Genomic DNA, 24,894 nt, shown 5'->3' with positions numbered 1-24,894 from the left:
CACTTCACTGCAGCTATTTAACCAGCTTACACACCGCCACAGAGGAAACATGCAAACTCCACACAGACAGCACCAGAGGTTAGGATTGAACCCAGGTATCCAGAACTCTGGCATTGATATTAATTCTGCAGCAGTGAGCTCCCTTTATTCTATCAAATATCCAAAGTGAAAGTACATTTATTATCAAAATAAGTATATATCACCATATACTACACTGAGATGCATTTCTTGCAGGCATTTGTTGTTGTTGAGTGCCATCGAGCCGATGTCGACTATGGCAACCCTCTAGATAGAGTAGTTGTCCATTGGGTTTTTGTGGCAAGATACGGAAGTAGATTGCCAGGCCTTTCTTCCATGCAGATACTGCTGCTGCCCAGGTTGGGACCCGGCTGGATTTGAACTCAGGACCAGTCAGCCTTGAAGTCCAGTGCTAATACCACTACACCACTGGCTGGCAGACATTCACGGGAAAATAAAGAAATATATTAAAATATATGAAAAAATCTATACATGAATAAAGACTGGCAGACAACCAATATGCAAAAGAAGACAAATTGTGTAAATAATTATAAACATAAATAATACCGAGAACATGAGTTGTAGAGCCTTTGAAAGTGAGTCTGTATGTTGTGGAATCAGTTCAGAGTTGAGTTGAGTAAAGTTATCCACACCAGTTCAGGAGCCTGATCGTTGAAGGGTTATAACTGTTCCTGTACCTGGTGGTGTGAGACTTAAGGCTCCTGTACTCCTTCCTAATGCCTGGAACAAGAAGAGAGCATGGCCTAGATGGTGGGGTTTCTCGATGATGGTTGCTGCTTTCTAGTGACAGCGCTCTTTGCAAATGTGCTCACTGATAGGAGTGTTTCACCTGTGACGGACTGGTCTGTATCCAGCACTTTCTGTAGACTTTTCTGTTCTTGGTCATTGCTGTTCCTATACTAGGCCACAGAGCAACCAGTTCAGGTACTCTCCAGTGTGCATCTACAGAAGTTTGTCAAAGTTTCAGATGACATGATGAATCTGTGTAAAATTCTAACAAAGTAAAGGCATTCTCATGCCTTCTTTGTCACGGCACTTAGGTACCGGTCCCAGAACAGATCATCTGATATAGTAATCCAACCCGTTCCACCTCCGATCCCCAAATGAGGCCTGGCTCATGGACCACAGGCTCCTTCGTGTACTCGATAATCAGCTTTTTGGTTTGCTGAAGTTGAGTGAGAGGTTGATGTTGTGGCACCGCTCAGCCTGATTTTTAATCTCTGTCCTATGTGCTTATTTGTCACCACTTTTCCTCTGTGTTATGAAGGTAAATAATTTTGTCACTTCTGCAATGTTTTTCACCGTTCTGTGAAAATGCATTTTCCCCTCCCTGGACCCTGTCTTACTCCATATGCCTCTCTGCAATGAGGTCCTGCTCATCAGCTCTCACGTCTCCTTTGAGTCAGGGTTCACGTGGTCATATGGCTCTTCATTCCCTAAGTACAGCTGCTGGGGTGGCAGCCTGTGTTGTCCCTGAAACAGATGTGAAATCTGACAATGATCTTTGTGGACACTACCCACCCAGCAAACTGCCTTTGCCAAAAGCTCCATTCTGGAAAGCGCTATATGGCTATTAAATTAAACAAAACTTCATGCCATCCTAAAAGTTTCTTTTGCTGGGCAGATATTTTGATCAAGCATTCTAGTTAGTACACCTCCTCCCTCTATCTAGTACCCCTCACACTACACTGAACTGTAACCTCAGTAAATCACTTTTTATAATCCTATTTACATTGCAAGTACATGCTTGTGTTTATGTTTTATGCAAATCTTATTCCAGATCCGTACATTAACTTATAACTTGATATTTCATATAATTCTGTATTCTCTGTAATTGTTGAATGGTGCTGTTTCCTGTTGCATGCCGCATCCAGACCAACACACCGTAGTAAATTCCTAATATATCTAAATGTATATGGAGAATAAAGTTGATCCTTGATCATTAATCCTTTAACACTTTCTTCATGACCACATTTGACATTATAATACGCTGCTAACAAAGCAGCAGAGCTATAAAGTTGTTCACACCTCAGTAAAATTCGAACAGCAGATAGCCAATAAGTACCAGATAGATTTTCAGTATATTTCATTAATGGCTGATTGAAATGTATTGGAGACCGCATTGCTAACCTGTTGGGCTTTGCCCCGTGGAGAGATTCTGTACAACCCATCAGGTCCTTTGCAGAAGCCAAACTGAGATAATGTTGTTATGTCGGCTCTCATTGTGGTTTCTGGACCTTGCACAGTGTACGCGACCATGTAACAGTGGAACAAGGACAAGGCTGGTTATCTGCCAGCTCCCACAAGGCCAACAGCTGAGTGACCAAAGCTGTGACATCTTGGAGAAGCCCCTGGACAGGGAACAGTGCAACATGCAACCTTGCCCCGGCAGTGTCTCGTGGCATCGCGGACCTTGGAACTCGGTACGATAGCATACTCTTTCTCTATTTCTCTAGCATTTTGTGTGTACTCACTCAGAGTCATTTGTGATTAATTTCAGGGAGCTGTAATTATTTTGATCTTGAATGTAACATTAGCAATAACCGTGCAAACAATGTATTTTTTTTTTATGAAGATAAGGGAGAGGTTAGAATTCAAACATTTATCAGGGATACATTCCATGTAGCTGGCCCGTGTAAAGGTCAACAGATTAAAATGGTGCTTAAAGATGTAAAAAAAAACAGTTAAAACTCAGTAATTTAAAGCCTTTGAAGAATATAGCTTTCAGTGCAATGTAACCTTCGTGACAGAACTTTTAGATATACAAGGGAAACAATTTATGTCATAAAAAAATATTGGCAATGTATAACTCATCTTCTATTGGTTTCACCATCAATAATTTGTAAATTTGTCCATAGGGAGTCTTTTTTTATTGCAATGCTTCAATACACCAATAAGTGAAAACTAGATAAACTGTATGATAGAATGTGTAATTTTGTACAGAACGTATCTTTAATGTTTGTTTTAATCATGAATGCAATGAGGAAACTCTTTTACTGATGCACATTTTCATGTGATTTTACTGATCGGTGCTTTAACCCTCTGCAGCCAGACATCAGTGTCTGGCTACAGTCTGAACAAAAGATGCACAATGGGAATGTCATGGGTTAGCCGTGATAACCCCCATTCTTATTTTGCAATCTAATGTATTGTGTTATAAATGCAGTTGGTGTATGGATATCTGAAATTTATTTCAGAAGAGCTTAACTTTAAACATGAAAAATTAGTGGATGGTTTTAAGATGTTTCTCACTTTATTAATGAACACACCTTCAGCTGGAAGATGTCACATGGGAGGTAGTCTCTGTTCTTTGGTCTCGCTCCTTGTTGGTAATCTCCAGTCACAGCTGATGTTCCAGTCGAATCAAAGGCCGAGATACAACTGTCTGACACAATAAAGGCAAGAATTATGAAAGTCCTTGCAGAACGCAGTCAAGCCACTGTTTGTAGATCTTGGCTTCTGGCTTTTGAATAGGCTGCTTCAGACTACATTTAATTGAAGAGAATCAGTTCAGTGCTATAGGGTTTCATTCCCCACAGGGCAAATGACTTACTGACTGTGAGTTTAACCGTGGTTATAGGTTTTCCAGTATCGAACAGTTTATTACCTCTCGACATGCTGCTCCAGTTGAACAAAGTGGAAAGCAAAATACCTCCAGTCATCCCTGATGACGCAGCTCACTCTCAGACCTTCGCTTGTTCACACAATGTGAAAATCTGTGCTTCTTGGCAAGCAGTTTTGTAGGCTGTGATCTGTAGTCTGGTTTATGTTGGTATGTCAGTAAAATTCATCTGAGCCATGGCTATCTCATACTCTAGAATTCTCTCACTGGCAATTCAACATGAAACCTTGGCGAGTGTGGCACTATCACTTTAAATGCGGTCAAATAAATTGCTTTAAAACATGCTTCAGCCTTACTCTATTTATAGCTGACTGTGTTTCAATAATTAACCAAAATAAAGGCATCCATTAGTCTTGCGAGACCATGGATCTGCGCCTGGAAAGTCTTCACTTTCCAGGGCGCAGGCCTGGGCAAGGTTGTATGGAAGACCGGCAGTTGCCCATGCTGCAAGTCTCCCCTCTCCACGACACCAATGTTGTCCAAGGGAAGGGCATTATGACCCATACAGCTTGGCACCAGTGTCGTCGCAGAGCAATGTGTGATTAAGTGCCTTGCTCAAGGGCACAACATGTTCCCTTGGCTGGGGCTCGAACTCACGGCCTTCAGGTCGCTAGTCCAATGCCTTAACCACTTGGCCACATGCCTACACAATTAACCAAAATAGACGTTTAAAACAAAGATATTGTGAGTTCAGGGTTTTAGTTGGCTCATTATCATTTCCTGTTTTTACACAATTCTGGGTATGATTGTCACCTTTCACAGCATCCTTTCATGTTCCTTTATGGCCATTTGATTGTCCAACATTCAACATGGGCTGGACCCAATCACAGTGCTCTTGAAGACATGCCCATTTGAAATAAGCTTTCACTCTTTGAAGAATTTAAATGTGGCCCCGTTTAATGTGTGGCAGTATATGTTATTTTGTCTCGAAAGCTGACCAATGTGAAATAAAAGCAGAGACTCATGAAAATACTCAGGCGGTCAGGCAGCATCGGTGGAAAGAGTGCGAGACTGAGATAGTGTTAATGTTTCAGGTTCAAGATTCCCCACCAGAACTGAGGGCGTACTTGTTATTTACCTCAATAATGTGTTTTTCTTTCAACTTGACCAAACAATTAAAGCTTTAATTGAAATTAACTGGCCAGTCGTTGTGTGGGAAGGTCTGTGGTTTCACTAAGGATCTAACGCCTTTATTTCCATATCATAAGCCAATATAGAGTGCCCAGGAAACTCACAGACAAAGACTTTTATAAAGAAAGAAGAATGGCCTTGGGTTTTAGTTTGGAAATCTTCAAGAAATTGTAAAACTCTTAGGGGAAGTTGGCAGTAATTTTAAACTGGGTGAATGCAATATGCTTCTCACATAAACCTTTGGCTGGTGTCATAGAGGCCTGTATAACTATCCAAAATCTGAATTATCTTCATACTGAGGTGACAAAAAATCTGGTCAAAGTACTGTGAAATGCTAAAGATTGCTTATTAAGAAAAAAAAGCTGTAATTAACACTAAACCTGTGAATGGTTCTTAATTATCCACTATCATGCATGACGATAGGCTGCATTACTGTATCAATTATTTTTTGTTTGTTTATGATGCAAGTGATGTGAAGGTCTCTTCCCCTACTCCGCTCCAAACCCAAAAATTAATGGTAACTTAACTGAAAATGCTTTGCTGCAATTCAGTGTCATTTGAGGTCTTATTCCACTGAAGGTATGTTTCCCACCATGTATAATGTTGTAATGATCAGCCAACACTTTGTCCCTGACCAAAAATACCTTTCTGTTGTCTCAACAAGTATGCTTTGCATTTTCAGTTTTTTTAAATCTGTGTCTTTTTGGTCAATCATTGTAATCCTGTTTCTTTCTATTTGCTATCATTCTTGTGATCATGATACACTTATCTGTTGGGCCGTTCTACTATTTAATACACTTGACTTTCGCACAGTTTATGATACATGATTTACTTTGCGTATTCTGAACAAGTGCCAACATTTTCCCACTGAATTAACTTAATGAATGGATTGCATCTGCATCATCAGTGCTTTATGATCCTTTGTTTAAAATGTATTTATTTTTGCATTCATTGTGATATTTATTTTAAGTGACATATGGAAAATAATAACCTTGTTCACAAACCTAATTTCATATTGTAAAATATTAAAGAGCACAATATTGTCAAATCCGTCTGGTGCTTTTAGTATGGTGTAAGCTCTATATAGTTAGGTAAAAATTTCTTCCTAGAGTGTGGACTGTTACTGGGCAAGTTGCTGGAAGCAATTTTTATGATTAGTCTCTGATTTCAGCATCTTAGGTTAAGACTTCTATGTTATCAATATGTATTCCATAGACGTAGGACCAGAATTAGACTATTTGGCCCATCAACTCTGCTCTGCCATTGGCTGATTTATTATCCCTCTCACCTCCATTCTCCTGTCTCCTCCCCATAACCATTGGCACCTTTACTAATGAGGAACCTATCAACCTCCACTTTAGATGTATACAATGACTTGGCCTCCACAGTTCTCTGTGGCAATGATTCACCTATGGAATATGACATGCACTGGATTTCACAATCACTAGGTCTCACTTGTAGCTGTGGACTGTAATAAGTTTTGAGACTTTTGTAGGAAGTACCCTCAGTGGGCACCTATACACCTGCTCGTTAATGCAAATATCCAATCAGCCAATCATGTGGCAGCAACTCAAAGCATAAAAGCATGCAGACATGGTCATGAGGTTCAGTTGTTTTTCTGACCAAACATCAGAATGGAGGCAGAATGTGATTTAAGTGACTTTGTCCGTGGAATGATTGTTGGTGCCTGACAGGGTGGCTTGAGTATTTTGGAAGCTACTGATCTCCTGGGATTTTCACACACAATAGTCTTTAGAATTTACAGACAATGGTGCAAACAAAACAAAAAAAAACATCCAGTGAATACCAGTTCTCTGGGCAAAAACACCTTGGTTAATGAGAGAGGTTGGAGGATAATGACCAGACTGGTTCAAGCTAACAGTAACTCAAATAGCCACATGTTGCAAAAGCAGTGTGCGGAGAGCGTTTCTGAACACAAATCACACCAAACCTTGAAGTGGATAGGTGCGGCAGCAGAAATCCACAAAAATACACTCAGTGGCCACCTTATTAGGTACAGGTGGAGAGTAATAAAGTGGCCAGTGAGTGTATATTCATCAGTACCTGACTGACTATATAGTGAGTGCAATATTCAAGTACCTGAACTGGTAGGAAGTTGATATCAATTTATTGAACCCACATATAACTACGTATACATACATATAAATCCATATATAAGCATATATAAGTACACTGGGTGACTTTGGTTTGATTCAGGGAACTGAGCAGCAAGTGCTAATATTGCTTAAGCACTGAGATGAGTTATCAAACCGTCCCCTTGAGATATTAATCAGATTCCTTTCAATTTTAACTTGCATGAAGAGTATTGGATCTGAACATACTTTGTCTCACTGGAATTGGAATTGGCTTATTGTCACATGCATTGAGGTACAGTGAAAAACTTGTCTTGCATACTGTTCATACAGATCAGTTTGCTACATCGTGCATTGAGATAGAGCAAGGAAAAACAGTAATAGAATGTGAATAATGATACAGAGAAATTGCGGCACAGGTAGACAATTGCTTTCTTCTATAATTCTTTATTCCTCATAATTGTTGAATCTTGTTTTTGTTGTATGTCATCAGCAACACACCACAGCAAATTTCTAATAGATGTAAATATGCAGTATATGGTGAATAAAGTAGATCCTTGATCCCCTGTAGATTGGTCTACTAATACTTCTCTTCTGTTTGGTAAGGTCTGTTTCAAAGTGCCTGTAGCAGTTGCAATCTGCAGCTAGGATCAATAAGTAAAACGAATCCTGGTCGTCAAGGCTGAATTAAAATGCAGCCAAACTGTAAAATGAATTGACTCTTTCAACTTGATCCTGGGCTACTGTAAATCGCCTTCTGAGTCCCATCCAATGAAAATCATGAATTCAGCACAGCAATCAGTATTTAACGAACAGAGATTAGGCCAAATGAAAGGAAAACAAAACAGAATGGGACTCTACGGAGTAAGGCACACCTTTGGCTCATCAATAACACAGTTTATAACAGCACCAGGAAAGCAGTGAGTCATTAATGATGTTATGGTCCAAGTGATCACCTGCACTATGCACTCCATTAACCACAGGTGCACAATGTGAAACGTGACTTTTCATAGTTTACCGATGTTCAGAGTCTGGTTTATTGTCACTGAAATATGTCATGAAATTTGGTGTTTTGTGGCAGAAGTACACTGCAAGACATGAAATAGACTATCAATCTCAATAAGAAGTATACATTAAGTATTACAAAATATAGAGAGCAAAAATACTGAGATAGCGTTCATGGGTTCATGGACCATTCAGTAATCTGATGGTGGATAGGAAGAGGCTGTTGCTGAAACATTGAGTGTGGGTCTTCAGACTCCTGAACATCTTTCCTGATGATGGTAATGAGAAGAGGGCATGTTCTGTATAGAGTGGTTCTAAATGATGGATGCTGCCTTTTTGAGGCATTGCCTTTTGAAGATGTCTTCGATGATGGGTGGACAGAGACTATCATGGAGCGGGCTAAGTTAAAACACTCTGCAGCTTTTTCCTATGATTGATGTGGCTCTCCATTGGCTGAGGTTGACCATGGATGTTGTGACCTAGCTATCTATGTTGTTGGTGCAGTGCCATCTCTGGCTGACAAGGCCAATGCGAGAGTGGCCGTCTCTATTGCAAAGGTCCCATCTATAAGTGGTCCCAGCTCTGCTTTCTATGTTTGTTTTCTGCCACTTTCGGGAATTTCCAAGAATGCCCTGTGATTAGGCTAGTGTTACGTAGGTGAGTTGCTGGATGTCATGCTCCATTGGACCAGAGGAGCCTGTTTTGCACTTTATCTCTAAATAAAATAAAATAAAAATTTTCTTTCAAGAGATAGAGGGGAAACTGGGCCTCTAACATAAGATTCTACACTGTGCTCCATATCAATCTTAAAAAAAAATTAAGGAAGTCTTGTTTTAGAAAGTAACCAATCTTTAGCAATATAATTACACCTCAAAGCAATTAGAAAAATAAGTATATATATATATATGTAATAATTAGGAAACCATTGGGAAATTGGAGAAGCAGGTACAATAGGAATATTTTAAAGACACTTCGATCGACATATGGATGTAAGGAAAATGGAAGGTTATAGACTGTGTAGGAGGGAAGGGTTAGATTGACCATGGAGGTAAGTCACCAGAATACCATAAGCAAAAAAACCCATACTATGCTATTCTGTTCTATATTCTACATTCCAAACAATGGATATACTTTTGTCGTAATCACAAGAAATTCTGCTGATTCTGGAAATCCAAAGTAACACTCAAAATGCTGGAGAAACTCAGCAGGTCAGGCAGCATCTATGGAAATAAAGAAACAGTCAATGTTTTGGCAGAGACCCTCCTTCAGGGCTTGAAAGGAAGGGGGGAGACACCAGAATAAAAAGGTGAGGAGAAGGGAAGGAGGCTAGCTAAAAGTTGATAGGTGAAACCAAATGGGTAAGAAAGGTAAGGAACTGGAGAGGAAGAATGTGATATGGGGAGGAGACTTTCATCATGTGGTCTTGGTTCTACAGTCCTTCCTTAGAGAGGTGAAGTGCTTGTGCTAATCTCCTGTGACAACCTCATTAAGGCACCACTATTTACCTCCTATATTGAGTACAATTTTATAGGATTTGTTCTGGGATTGCACTTTTCCCACTGTGTGCTCAACTCGAATGGAGTCAAGGGAAGGAGTATAGTAAAGGACTTTCAGAAGTTCTTCCAGGTGATGTGAAAGTGAGCAACAAAGCAAATAATTTCAAGGAGCAGGGATCTGTTCCCTTTCACATTACCTTCCCCATAGTACCGACATGTGCACTCTTCAGTGCTTGGGTAGGTAGCCTCCTCCATCAGAATGAAATCTGGCATACGTTCCTGTATCCACAACTTGGGTAACTACCTGCAGAACACTTTGTAAACATTCGTTATCAACACCCAAGGGAACGTGGCAGCAACAAAGCACTAAAGCTTAGATGAGAGCTTGATATAGAACAGGAGAACTGGTGAGGTTTATGGGCAGGATATTGGGGCTAAGAGGGTAACCAGATCATCCATGATGAAATGATGGAGCAGACTGGATGGGCCAAATGGCCGAATTCTGCATCTATATCTTATGGTCTAATGGACTTATTCAGGCCCTTGGAAAAAGATACTGGCCATGTAGTTTTTCTGAGCCTGTCATATCTTATTAACTTAAATTAGGTCTCCCTTCAGTCTCTGCAGCTCCAAAGAAAACAACCTAAGTTTTTTCTAACCTCTCTGTATATTGCACTCCCTCTAATCCAGGCAGCACCATCTTCAGCACCCTGTTCCAATCCCCCACATCCTTCCTACAATGTCCTAACCAGGGTTTTATAAAGCCGCAACATAGCTTTCTGACTCTTAAGCTCAATGCAATAAGGACAAGCATGCTATTCGTCTTCTTTACAAACATGTTGACACAAGCGGCCACTTTCAGAGAGCTATGGACTTGGATCCCAGATCCTTCTGTGCATTCACACTGTTAGGGTCTTGTCACTACCTTGTAGTCTCTCTTTACATTTGATCTCCCGAAGTGGAGCATCTCACACTTGGAGAAGATATATATTTATAATAATGATTTTTATGACATGAAGATATCCTTGAATATTTTACAGCTCATGAAATACATTTGAAAAGTAGACACTTTTGTAATGTAGGAAATAGATTTATGGGGTGCTGTACTAATAGTAATGTAATAATCCACTTTAGTGGTGTTGATAGACAAATGCATGAATGTTAGCCTTAATGAGAGGGAGAGTTCAGACATAGTCTTTTTCTTAGAGCCATTGGATATTGATTTAACATCTGAATCTAATGGTGGCACTCGCAGGAGTATGGGCAGAGAACAACTGTGAAAGCCTGAAGAAAATTCTTTTGGACTGACTCTATCATATGGCTCAACAGCTGCATCAGCTGAAACCTGGTCGACAATTGTTTCCCAGCCAAGAGAGCCATGTTCCAAAGGGAGTGTGGAAGCTTAGTGCCAGAGTAGAGATATTTCTCAAGACAGTATAGTTCTCCCCCACACTCCAATTACATAGTTTATGTGAATGCAGGCATATATTTTACAAAACCATTATGTGCAATGCATGAAAAATTTGATAACCATTCCATGTTAAATGGTATTCTAAAGCCATGCATTTAATGGTAATTTTTCACGTTAATCTCTTTCAGAATGATCGTCGAGCATGCTCTCCTAGTACTCTCCATGATTCAGTGATGTTCCAACTTATTCCTTAAACTTCTGATGACCTTATGACCTTATCTGATGGGACGAATTTATTTGAAAATGCGGGAGGATAGTTTGTAGTTTGCAGGGTGTCTGATTTCAAATAAGATCATAAGCAGCAATGGATTAAAATCAGCAATAAGTTAAATTTGTTTAAATTTACAGATTACCTTTTGAAGGTTTAAGTGCAGGAACACTGTTGGGTCATGGACATGTGGGTTGCACGGTAGACTGTGCACTGAAAATTTAAGATTGTTTATTGTCTGTCTTCAGTACATGAGAGTAAGATTAGCTTTATTTGTCACATACATCAAAACATATAGTAAGTAACAGGCGTGATTGGCACCAAATCAAATCAGCAAGGAATGTGTCACCATGCTTCCAGTACCAACATAGCATGCCCACAACTCTCTGATCCTAATTATACGTCTTTGAAGTAGGAGGAGACTGGAGCACCCAGAAGAAACCCACATGGTTGTTGGGAGAACGGACAGTAGCAGGAATTGAACCCTGATTTTATAGTTGGTGCTGTAAAGCTATGCATTAATCACTATGCTACTGTACCACCCTATGAGGGTAAAGGAGATCAAAACGATTGTCACTCTAGATCCGATGCTGCAGTAAAAATCAGAATAAGCATAAAGAACATAATAAATATGAATATAAAGCAATCCTATAAAGCACAATGTCAAACAACTGAGTGTGGCTCCATATACATTAGCTGGTGTACTGTACATAAACTGATTGTATGTAAATAAAGCAAGACTGTGAGGTGTGAAGAGTGTAAACACAAAGTGGCAGTGCATTGGGTATGAAGGATGCTGAGAGGAGTGGTTGATGTGGATGTAGTGTACAACATCTCAGTTACTCCAGCTTCTCACAATGAAAGCATTCAGCAAGCATATGGAAAATCAAAATAAAAACCACAGATGGAGCGATTCTGAAATAGAAAGACAAAATAATGGAGAAGCTTGGCATGTCATGCAGCATCCATGGGAAAAGAGAGTTCATCTCTCAAGTTGAAATTGGCTTGTTGATATGAGACAGTTGTTGACAGTGCATAGAAACATAGAAACCCTACAGCACAATACAGGCCCTTCAGCCCACAAAGTTGTGCCGAACATGTCCCTACCTTAGAGATTACTAGGCTTACCTATCACCCTCTATTTTTCTAAGCTTCATGTACCTATCCAAAAGTCTCTTAAAAGACCCTATCATATCCACCTCTACCACCATTGCCGGCAGCCCATTCCACGCACTCACCACTCTCTAAGTAAAAAACCTACCCCTGACATCTCCTCTGTACCTACTCCCCAGCACCTTAAACCTGTGTCCTCTTGTGGCAACCATTTTGGCCCTAGGAAAAAGCCTCTGACTATCCATACGATCAATGCCTCTCATCATCTTTTACACCTCTGTCAGGTCACCTCTCATTCCTCATCGCTCCAAGGAGAAAAGGCCAAGTTCACTCAAACTATTCGCATAATGCTCCCCAATTCAGGCAACGTCCTTGTAAATCTCCTCTGCACCCTTTCTATGGCTTCCACATCCTTCCTGTAGTGAGGCGACCAGAACTGAGCACAGTACTCCAAGTGGGGTCTGACCAGGGTCCTATATAGCTGCAATATTACCTCTCGGCTCCTAAATTCAATTCCACGATTGATGAAGGCTAATACACTGTACGCCTTCTTAACCATAGAGTCAACCTGCACAGCCACACTGCCAAGAGTCTTACCATTAATACTATATTCTGCCATCATACTTGACCTACCAAAATGAACCACTTCACGTTTATCTGGGTTGAACTCCATCTGCTACTTCTCAGCCCAGTTTTGCATCCTATCAATGTCCCGCTTCAAACTCTGACAGCCCTCCACACTATTGACAACACCCCAAACCTTTGTGTCATCAACAAACTTACTAACCCATCCCTCCACTTCCTCATCCAGGTCATTTATAAAGAAATAAATGACCTGATTGATAAAAAATATTAAAGATGGAAGATTAACTTTATTAAAGTTTAAAGATTAGCTTTATTTGTCACGTGTACATCGAAACACCAAAACATACAATGAAATTTGTTGCTTATGTCAGTGACCAGCACAGTCTGAGATCTACTGGGGGCAGCCCACAAATGTCATCATGCTTCCAGTGCCGACAGAGCATCATACACAAATTGCTGGAGGAAGTCTGCAAGTCGGGCAGCATCTATGGAGAGGAATAAACAGTTCAGAATATGACCCTTCATCAGAACTCCATGGGCATGCACTGTACATCGATTTGGAATGTGGGAGGAAACCAGGGCATCCGGAGGAAACCCACACAGTCACAGGGAGAACGTACAAACTCCTTGCAGACAAGATGGGAATTGAACTCCAATTACTGATCACTGGTGCTGAAGTGCATTGTGCTAACAGTAACGCTACCCTGCTGCCAATGAGATTGCTCTTCTATTTGTAAGCCTTGTGACCAGTGGTGTACTACAGGATTGGTGGTGGGACTCTTACTACTATCAAAGTAGTATGTATATATAATAAGTTTGCAGATGACGTAAAAAATGGACTGTTGTTGATAGTGAGGAGGATAAAGAATAATATTGGTCAGCCAGTGAATTGGTTAGTGGTAGCAGATGTAATTTAATCCTGGTAAATGTGAGCCCATAAGACATGTCTCTATAATTCCCTTTATCCAGCCATAAAACTGATACATCTGACTTTATCGTCTCTCTCTCAAACTGCAGGGTAAATTCTATCATATTGTGATCACTGCCTTCCTTTACCTTAAGCTCTCTAATCAAATCTGGTTCATTACACAACACCCAATCCAGAATTGACTATCCCCTAGTGGGCTCAACCACAAGCAGCTCTAAAAAGCCAACTTGTAAGCATTCCACGAATGCCCTTTGTTGGGATCCAGCACCAACCTAATTTTCCCAGTCTACCTGCATATTGAAATCACCCATCTCTATCATAGCATTGCCCTTATTACATGCATTTTCTATTTCCCATTGAAATTTATACTCCACATCCTGACTACTTTTCGGGGACTTGAATGTGACTCCCATCAGTGTCTTTTTACCCTTGCATTTTCTTAATTCTACCCACAAGGATTCTACGTCTTCCGATCCTATGTTTTCTCTTTCTAAGGATTTGAAATCATTTTTTTACAAACAGAGCCACCAAAACCCCTCTGCCTACCTGCCTATCCCTTCGATACAAGGTGTATTCCTGGTTGTTAAGCTTCCAAGTATAATCTTCTTGCATTCATGTCTCAGTGATGCCCATAATGTCATAGCTGCCAACCTTTAACTAGGCTACTAGATCATCTGTCTTATTCCCTAAACTGTGTGCATTCAAATACAACATCTTCAGTCATCATAAACTCTTCTTGGGCTTCCAGCTGGGTCAAGATATTGATTTGAACCGACATTTCGATGACAAACTCTTCCACCTTCATGAAGGTGGCGGAGTTTGTCATCGAAACATCAGTCAAAATGGACACCTGGACCTGGCTGGAACCCCAACAAGAATTTATGTGTCATGTGTGTCAGGAAAGAACTAGATCCTTTTTCATCTTTATGCTTTTCGATTTTGCCCCATGTTCACCTCATCCCACTGAAAGCAATTCTGTGAGGTGATACATTTGGTGGGGCCTTATGTCAGGGCAGCATTTACCCCGTGAATGGTAGGTGCCTAGGGAGGATTGAGGAACAATGGGACATAACTGTACAAGTCCAAGCACCTCTGAAGGTAGCAGCACGTTTAATTGTGGTAGTTAGGAAGACACATATAGGGTGTTTGCCTTCACAGTTTCCACTTCATGTCTACATTTCTTGCTGTCCCAGTAAAGCAATCAAAATAGTCAAAAACCCCACCCACCCTGAACATTCTTCCACTGGGCAGAAGATGCAAAGCCTGAAAGCACCCCAGGCTGAAGCACACCTCTGCCCCTTTGTTATAAAACTATTAAATGATCCCCAAGTATGATAAGATAGACTGTTGTGCTTACAGTCTACCTAATTATGCCCTGGTATCTTATTGTCTGTCTGCACTGCACTTTAACATTTTGTTCTGCATTCTGTTACTGTGTTTTCCTTGTACCACCTCAATGTACTGCTGTTGTGAAACCATCCGCATGAATGTCATGTAAAACAAAATGGTTTTTGCTTTTACTGGGCACAAGGAAAGCAGCACAGTCACAACCACAGCATCAGTGTTTCAATTCTAATGCAGTCCGTAAGGAGTTTGTACGTTCTCCCTGGTGACCACGTGGGTTTCCTCCAAGTGCTCCAGTTTTGCTCCCACATTCCAAGAAGACGTATTGTTTAGGGTTAGTTAGCTATGTTGCTGCCGGAAGCATGGAGAGACCTGCAGGCTGTGCCCAGTGCATATGTGACACAAATGATACATTTCACTGTATGTTTCAATGTTTACATGTGCATGTGACTAACAAAACTATTCACTTTAAAGTGAGATATTAAACTAATTAACCAATTTAATATTGAATATAAGGGAAGGAAGTTCTACTCTGAGCACATCTTTATGAAATATTGGCTAATGCACAGCTGGAATATTTTGTACATTTCTGGTTACCTTACGACAGAGAGTATGTGGCTGCACAGGATAGGCTGCTGATGAGATCTGCCACAATGCTGCTTGGGGCAGGAAGTTCCAGTTATGAGGAGAGACTGGATGTGCTGGTCTTGTTTGCCTTGGCACAAAAGAGGCAGAGAGGGACTGAATGGAGGTGTAAAAAAATTGTGAGAGGCTGAGATTGAGCTAATAGTAAGAAATTTCCCTCCATAGTTGAAGTGTCCAAGTCAGGGGGGTATAGGTTGCGATGAAGGGAAAGAGATTTAAAAGGGATCTGTGGAAGATGTTGTTCACCCAGAAGGAAGATCCAATCTGGACTACCCTACCTGAAAAGGAATTTGAAACAGGTAGTCCTATGATAGAATCATAATCAGGTTTATTATCATTGATATACACTGACAAATGTGTTGTTTTGCAGCAGCAACACTTATGAAATGCTCAGAAATCTTACAGTTGTTTCCTTCTGCACAATGCTGACTTCTGCTGGTCCCACCTGCAAGAACCCGGAGCTTCAGGAGATTTTTTAAAATAAATAAATATTCAACCTCGTTATCTGATATAGACCTGTGATTTCTGCCCTGTTATCTCTGGAGCTCGGAATGCAAACTGATTGGATTTCACTGTAAAGTGGGTAGAGGCTGCATCAGCCGTGCATTGTCTGTAAATGGTCCCTCTTCCAGGTGTTAGCATTTGCAGAGTCACTGCAGCCCATTGGAATGCGAACCTGCTGCACTCTGCTGTAAACACTCATTGTTACTCCTGATGGAGGAACTGTCAAGATAAACTTACCGTCAAGAACTTGACATGCCACACATTCAGCAGCTGCTAATGATTCCTGACGCTGGGAGTCACTGACATGATGTGAGGCAGGTTTCTTCCCTTATCTAACTGACACAAGGGAATCCCTCTTGGTTTTGAGCCTTGCATTGGGCAATTGTTTAATTGGGGACAATGCCCTTTAATCTTTCATTTCGGAGGCACAATTCATGTCATTCCTGCAGGGAATGTTATATCTTATTTATTTATTTTAATGAGAGGTACATCACAGTAGCAGGCCTTTCCGGCCCATGAGCCCACGCTGCCCAATTTCACCCATGTGACCAATTAACCTATTAACCTCTACATCTTTGGAACGTGGGAGGAAACCGGTGCACCCGACAGGAAACCCAAGAGCTCACGGAAGGAATGTACAAACTGGATGCGGACAGACGCGGGAATTGAACCCAGGTCACTGGCACTGTAGTAGCATTACACTAACCACTACCGTGCCATCCGTACTCCACTACCTCAGCCCTACACTCTCGGCCTCCTGCTGTTCAATCCTCTGTCTCTCCAGACACCTTTTCTAAGAGCTCCTCTGCTTCTACAGAGCTTATCTTTGGAGTGCTTGAGTCATGGAGACATGACAGAGGGAGGACCATCTCATTTTTAAACCACTTCATTCTCTCCACATTTTTATTAGGTTCTGTGTCCCCCCAACCAGATTCTATCATTCTCCAACAGAGCAGGAGCAATTTACAGTAGTCAATCAGACTAGGATCACACACAAAATGTTGGAGGAACTCAGCATGTCAGGCAGCATTGTGGACTCTTCATTGGGGGTAGCAGGGAACGTCGACTCAGAAAATGAGAGGCCTGCGTCGGGCATTTTCGTGCCTTACAAGGGCGCAGATTGGAAGTCTGTGTGAGGCGCCACCCCTCGCACAGACACTAGAGCAATGTGTGGTTAAGTGCCTTGCTCAAGGACACAAACACGCTGCCACAGCTGAGGCTCGAACTAGCGACCTTGAGATCACTAGACGAACGCCTTAACCACGTGGCCACGTGCCCACCCTTCATTGGGACTGGAAAGGAAAGGTGGGCAGAAATTAGATTAAGACGGTGGGGGGTAAGGGAAGGAGTACAAGATGACAGGTGATAGGTGAATGGGGGAACGTAGGCAGGTGGGGGAGAAGAATGTAGTGAGAAGCTGGGAGGTGATAGGTGGATAAGGTAAAGGACTGAAGAATAAGGAACGTACATATGGGTGGTAAGAGACAGAATTGCCAGAAACATGGTAGAAGAACCAAAGTAGGTAAGGAATGATGCATGGCGAAGTAGACCTTTTACTAATTAATTCTATCTGTTCAACCACATTTGTTAGTCGTTATTTCTTCTGTCAAGGACATATGGGATAGTGAGATCATTGTGGAGCATGACAATATACCGAAGCATTTTGAGATAAATAAAGAGGTGGTGTTGGATGTCTTTAGGAGCATTATGGTGGATAGCTTCCAGGGCCTGATATTGATATGCCACAGGTTATTGAGGCAATGCAGACATGAGTTTGATGATACCTTGACCAAAATCTCTCTGGCCACAGGCAAGGTCCTAGAGGACTGGTGAATAGTTAATATTGCTCTGTAGTGCATGAAGGGAAATAGGGATAGACCGGCGAGTCACACGTCAGTCTTCCCTTCAGCATCACACTCTACATCTATGCCCCATTTCTATTGATAAGACCACAAGACATAGGAGTAGAATTAGGACATTCAGACAATCAAGTCTGCTCTGGCATTCAGTCATGACTGTCATGCCTATTCACATAATCCAGGCCTTTAATAATAGAGCCGTGGGGTCATTTAGAGATACAGTATGATAACAAGCCCTTCTGGTCCAACGAGCCCACGCTGCCCACTTACACCCATGTGACCAATTGACCTGCTAACCCGTAAACCCATGCAGTCATGAGAGATGTTACAGAGGGCACTGGGAATTGAACCTGCGTCACTGACACTACAATAGCAGTTTACTAACCTCTACACTATCGTGCTGCCTCATCATATGGCATGGAGAAAGAGCTGTTGGCCAACCATGCTATCCATCAGTCACAATGGCTCATGTCCCTCCAGACCACTCCTATCCAGGTACTTATCCAAATGTCTTGTGAATGTTGCTAATGCGCCTGCTTCAGCCACTTTCTCTGACATATCTGTACAACACTCTGCTTGAAGAAGTTGCCCTTTGAGTCCATTTTAAATCTTAACCCTCTCATCTTAAACCTACGCCCTTGAGTTTTTAGCTCCCCTTCCTTGGGGAAAAATTATGTGCATTGACCATGTCTATGTGTCTCATGATTTTATAAACCTCTCTAAGATTGCCCCTCAGTCTCCTACATTCCAAAGAATAAAGTACTTGCCTAGTTAACCTCTTCCAATAACTCAGCCTTCAGGTCCTGGTAGCATCCCTTTAAATCTGGTCTGTACTTTTTCCAGTTTAATGATGTCCTTCCTAAAATGGAGTGACCAAAGTTGTACATGATACACCAGGTGTGGCCTCACTAACAACTTGTACAACTTGACGAGATCTCTCATGGTGGGTTCATCCAGCAGATGAGATCCGTGGTGAATTGGATTTCCCAAAGAACACAAAGGGTAGTGGTCAGTGGTACTTATCCTGACTGAAGGTTTGTAACCAGTGGTGCTCTGTGGTGATCTGTACTGGGACATGTACTGTTTGTAATTATATATAAATGACTAGGATGAAAACATGGATGGAAGGGTTAGTAAATTTTCTGGTGACACAAAAATTGGGGACATTGTGGATGGTTTAGAAGACTGGCAAAGGATAGACAGGAAATAGATCAGTTGCAGATATGAGTGCAGAAATAACAGGAGGACGTCAATGCAGCCAAGTGTGAAGTGCTGAAATTTAGGAGATCAAATGTAAAGAGAAAGTTCACAGTTAATGACAGGACACTCAGCAGTGTTGGTGTACAGAGTGTGCTTGGGTTCCAAGACCATAGCTCGCCAAAAGTGGCAGCATACATTCATAGGGTGGTAAAGAAGGTGTATGGCATGCTTACCTTATTATCTGGGCATTGGGTTTGACTCTAGTTAGGATGCATCTGGAGTATTGATTTCATTTCTGGTGTCCCTACAAGTGGAATCTTTGGAGAGATTGAAGAGCAGGTTTTACAGGATGCTGCCTGGTTCAGAGGGCATGTGCTATGAGGAGAGGTCATACAAACTTGGATTATTTTCTCTGGAGCGGTGGAGGCTGAGAAGAGATTTCATAGAAGTTTATATGATTATGAGAGACATTCACAAACAGCTGGATACTTTTTTCCCCAGGTTTGAAATGTCAGATACAGGAGGGCCTGCTTCTAATGTCAGAAGAGGTAAGTTCAACAGAGACTTCAGAACTTGAGATAGTTAATGGGGATGTCTTGGGATAGCTGCAGTACAGCAAAGGACATACTGGATATCTTTAAAATGCATGAAGGTAGATAAATCTCCAGGGGTTGATCGGGTAAATCTAAAAACACCGTGGAAAGCTAGAGAAGAAATTGGAAGACCACTGGCTGAGATATGTGCATCATTATTGGTGACGGGTGAAATGCAGGAAGATTGGACGATGGAGAATGTTGTGTCTTTATTTGGGAAGGGCTGCAAAGAAAAGCCTGAATATGATAGATCAATAAGCCTAGCATCTGTGGTAGGGAAGTTATCACTTACGGAAGTAGGGTGATCCTGATGGAGAAGATATACATGTATTTAGAAAGACTGACGTTGATTAGGGACAGTTAACCCAGGCTTGTGCATGGAAAACATGCCTCATGAATTTGACTGAAAATTTGAAGAAGTTAAAAGGTTAATGAGGACAGGAGAATACCCACCACTTATGGACTTCATTAAGGCCTACATGGTAGAATGCTATGGAAAGTTATGTCCATAAGACCATAAGATATAGGAGCAGAACTAGATCATTTGACCCATCGAGTCTGCTCCGCTATTTCATCATGGCTGATCCAATTTTCCTCTTGGCCCCAAACTTCTGCCTTCTCCCTGTATCCCTTCATATCCGAACCAATCAAGAATCTATCAACCTCTGACTCAAATATACACAAAGACTTGGCCTCCACAGCTGCCTGTTGCAAAGAATTCCATACATTCACCACTTTCTGGCTAAAGAAATGTCACGTGGGATCTAACAAGAGCTAGCCAATGTGATACACGGTTATCTTGATGGTAGCATATAGAGGATAATGGGGGTGTTGGTGGTTGGACTGGAGACAAATGACTAGAGGTTCTCTCCATGTGTCAGTGCTAGGCTTATTGTTATTTGTCATCGATATCAATGTTGTAGATGAGAATGTGCAAGGCATGATTAGTAAGGTAAATCAATAGTAATGACTTACAAAGGAATCTTGATCAGTTAAGGAATTAGGCTGAGGAATGGCATATAAGGAAAGATAAATATGACAGTAGGACCTTCGCAGTAGGTTGTCGGGCCCTGGGTAGTGTTGTAGAACAGGGGGACTTAGAAGTACAAGTCTTCATCAGTAATGGCATTGAGAATAGAAGTTCGAATGTTATATTGTAGTTGTACAAGACCCTGGTGAGGCTGAGTTGGGAATATTGTGTTTGGTTTTGAACCTCCTGATATAAGAAGATGCTATTAAACTGGGAAGAGTGCAAGGAGACTTACAAGATGTTGCTGGGATCTGAGGGCCTGTTTTATGGAGAAATGATGGGAAGGTTGCTATCTTTTTCATTGGAGCATCGGAGGTGACCTTATTGAGCTACATAAAACTACGAGACGCACTGATAGAGTCAATGCGCACAGTCTTTTCCCCTGGGTTGTGGATTCAAGAATTAGAGGATGTAAGTTTAAGGTGAGAAGGGAGATATTTAATAAGAATCTGAGGGGAAACCTTTTCACCCAGAGAGTGGTCAGCATATGCAATGAGCTGTCAGAAAAAGTGACTGAAGCAGGCAGTTTAACAAAATTTAAAACTACTTGGACAGGTACATGGATAATTATGTCGAGAGGTATATAGGCCAAATGCAGGCAAAGGAGACTGGCTTAGATAGGAACCTTGGTTGCATGGCCCAATAGGAGTGAAAGGCCCATGTTGAAGCTGCGTAACTATGACTATGAATCTGTGAGATTATTTGCAGAGAGAAATGGTAGGGGCTTGGAATGTGCTCCAGTGGCAGTGGTGGAGGGAGATATGATAGTGACACTTAGGAAGCTCTTAGATAGGCACATGAATATTGTAATGGATGGATCTATTTCTTTTAGAGCAATGACGCCCCCCCCCCCCCCCCCCCGGAGCTACGTATTGATCTGTCTTCTGCTCATGTGCTGTTGTCTACGCATGCACATTGTTCTCTCTTTCGCTGCAATGTGAATACACCAGTTAAAGCCAACTCCCCCGAGCATGGTTTTACTTCATCGATATGTAGTTGTGCACGGACATAACAAATTGGCGATGAGTACAAATCTAAATGTCAGTAAATATCACAAACTGCCCTGACAGTTACGGGATGAAACAGCGAGAGTTAAAACTGCATGAGAAATCTGTCATGGACTCTAATAAAGGGACGTGTGAGTAACAGTGAAAGACATGCGGCATTTAAAGTGAAAATAACATGGTGATGGCTTCAGTCAGGAGAGTTGATGAATTTGATAGCGTTAATGAAGGCTGGGAGTCATATACCAAGAGGATTGAACTGTATTGTAACACGAACAACATGGAGGAGCACAAGAAAGCTACTATACTTGTTAGCTTATAGCTTAATAGGTGCAAGAATGTACAGTCTCTTACACAGCTTAGTAACTCCTGCAAAGCCGGCAAGCAAGATCTTCAATGAAACTGCTACAATCTTACAAAATCGCTTGAGCTCTAAACTGCTGGTATTAGCTGTGAGATTTAGATTTTACAAAAGGAACAAGATAAAATATGAAAACATTTCTGAATGCAGTGCAAACTTTCCCAGTACTGTGACTTTAGAGATGGACTTTCTGATGGAGTAAGGGACAGACTTGTCTGTGTCCTGCATAGTCAAAGCACTCAAGAGAGTCTACCGTCTGAAAGAGACTTAACCTTAGAACAGGCATTGACCATTGAAACATCATTAGAGACTGCAGAAAAAAGGATGCAACAGAACCACAGGAAAAGGAGTTTAGAATGTGAAATGCACAAAATATCCCTGAATGGTGCAAAAAGCCAAAGATGTTATTGATGTGGCAAATTCTCCCATGATGCAAATGACTGTTGGTTCAAAGAAAAAGTCTGTAGAAAGTGTCACAAACAAGGTCACATAGAATGTGCAAGGCAGACAAAAAGCACAATCAAACAAAAAATTCATCCCGAGAGAAGAGTTTTGCATACAAAACTCAGCAAATGCATAACGTGACCAAATGTGAAACAGACAACAAGAGTTTGATGAAAGTGAGCTTTCATGGCTGGAATTGCATAACATTACTGAAGCAGATCACAAAATCATATGAATCACAATAGATGCATCTGGTGTAAAACTGAAAATGGAACTAGACACAGGGTCAGCTTCGTTTATAATTAGAGGTTGACTACAACAGACTGTTTTCTAACCTACCATCAGAGAAGTGATGCTAAAAACTTACACAGATGAAAAAGTGTCTCCTAAAGGCAAACTGAGGGAAAATGTGATGTATGGAGACCAAACACAAGAGTTAGAGTTTTATGTATTGAAAAGTGGAGGGCCAGCACCTTTTGAGCGTGAATGGTTGAGAAAAATCCAACTAGACTGGCACTCAATCAAAGCTCTCAGTGTGGCATTAACAGACAATAGCAGCCCAAATCGTAGCACTAACCAAAGGCTGTCACAGCTGCTTAATGCTAATCAGAAGGTGCTTGAGAAGGGAATAGATAAACTTGGCCAAAACCTGTCTGGGGTGCCAAAAGGTTCAAAATGCACACCCACAGACACAATTACACCCATGGGAGTGGCCATCTTCACCATGGCAAAAAGTACATATTAACTGTATTGGGTCATTCATGGACTCCTTGCTTCTGATTGCTGTGGATGCTTATTTGAAGAGGCCAGAGGCTACACCAATGAAGACAACCACCTCAGCAAGGACTGTCTGGACAGAGGACTATCTTCACCAGAAATGGCTTACCCGAACAAATTGTGAGTGATAATGGATCACAATACACATCAGAAAAATTCTGACTGTTCACGAAGAAAAATGGCATTTCATGTCAGCGCCTCACCAGCCAACAATGAGTGGCTTAGCTGAAAGCTTATCCAAATCTTTAAGAAGTTCATTAAAGTGATGGACAAGGAGGACATTTCTCTACAGCACAAGGTGGACAACTTCCTTTTTGTGTATCGGAACTCTGTTCATGCGACAACAAATCAAACACCTGCAGTGCTGTTCATGAGCAGGGATCTGAGATCTCACATAGACCTCCTAAAATCAGACCTGCAGAGGGAAGTACAGAATAAAAAGTTCAGCCAGTTGCCAAGTGAAGCAGGAAGGAGCTTTGAGATTGGACAGGAAGTCCTAGTGCGTGATTACCGAGAAGACAAGTGGAGGCCCTGCAGGATAGCTACGAGAACTGGACCACTGATGTACACTGATGTGGATGTTGCAGATCAGACATGGAGACATCGTGTGGACCAGATACTGAATTCTCCATCAAAGAACACACCTGAGTCGAATGCATGCAACTGAATGGACACATTACAGTCACCGGACTTAACTCTCAGTGATTATGTCACTGACAGCAACATGACACCGGAAACCAAGTAATCTTGGTCCAGACACCTACCAAACCTTATGCTGCTCCACAGGTCCAGAGGCATGATGAGATCGTTACTGTTGACAACACACATGCCAAACCTGATGCCACTCCACAAGTCTAGAGGTGCTGTCCTGAAAGAAACATAGCACCACCCAAAACACTGACCCTTTAGAACAGTGAAGTTAGTTCTGGACTGTTATTGTGAAAGTGTGTTTTTACTTGGAATATGGGTTTACGACAGGAAAACTGAATGTTTTGTACATATACAGTTTTATGTTGCGTTCATCTAAAGGGGGAGGAGGTGTGATGTACAGATCTATTTCTTTTAGACCAATGGCACCTCAGCACTAAATATTGATCTGTTGTCTGCATATGTGCTGTTGTCTATGCATGTGCATGGTTCACTGTCCCTTGCTGCAATGTGAATACACCAGTTGAAGCCATCTCCCGTGTCCATACTTTTATTTAATCGATATGTAGTTGTGCACAGACACAACAGATATGAAGAGAATGGAGGGATATGAACCACTTGCAGGCAGAGGGATTCAGTGTCATTAGCTTAATAAATTCTGCACAACCCCATGGACTTGTGTCCTGTGCTGTACTCTTTGATGTTCTCTGTTCTATGGTCTAATTGCAGCATTGGCTCTCAGTTCCTATACTCAGAGCCCTGAATGATGAAGGCCAACATAACAAACAATTTCT

General features: G+C 41.5%; 1 protein-coding gene across 2 annotated transcripts in view; it reads left to right on the top strand.

The window, feature by feature from the left end:
* Positions 1–24,894, top strand: part of LOC140202786 (A disintegrin and metalloproteinase with thrombospondin motifs 20-like) — a 618,104-nt gene that overhangs the window by 394,374 nt on the left and 198,836 nt on the right. The window contains exon 28 of one of the 2 annotated variants that reach the window (XM_072268123.1): positions 2,286–2,462. The exons of the other annotated variant lie outside the window; for it this stretch is intronic. Within the exon in view, the coding sequence (XP_072124224.1) occupies positions 2,286–2,462 (177 nt within the window). The remainder of the gene's footprint in view (positions 1–2,285; positions 2,463–24,894) is intronic. 2 annotated transcript variants of the gene reach the window in all.

The sequence above is a fragment of the Mobula birostris genome, chromosome 9, assembly GCF_030028105.1.
Source record: "Mobula birostris isolate sMobBir1 chromosome 9, sMobBir1.hap1, whole genome shotgun sequence".
NCBI lineage: Eukaryota > Metazoa > Chordata > Chondrichthyes > Myliobatiformes > Myliobatidae > Mobula > Mobula birostris.
This window is presented reverse-complemented; position numbering and strand designations above follow the sequence as displayed.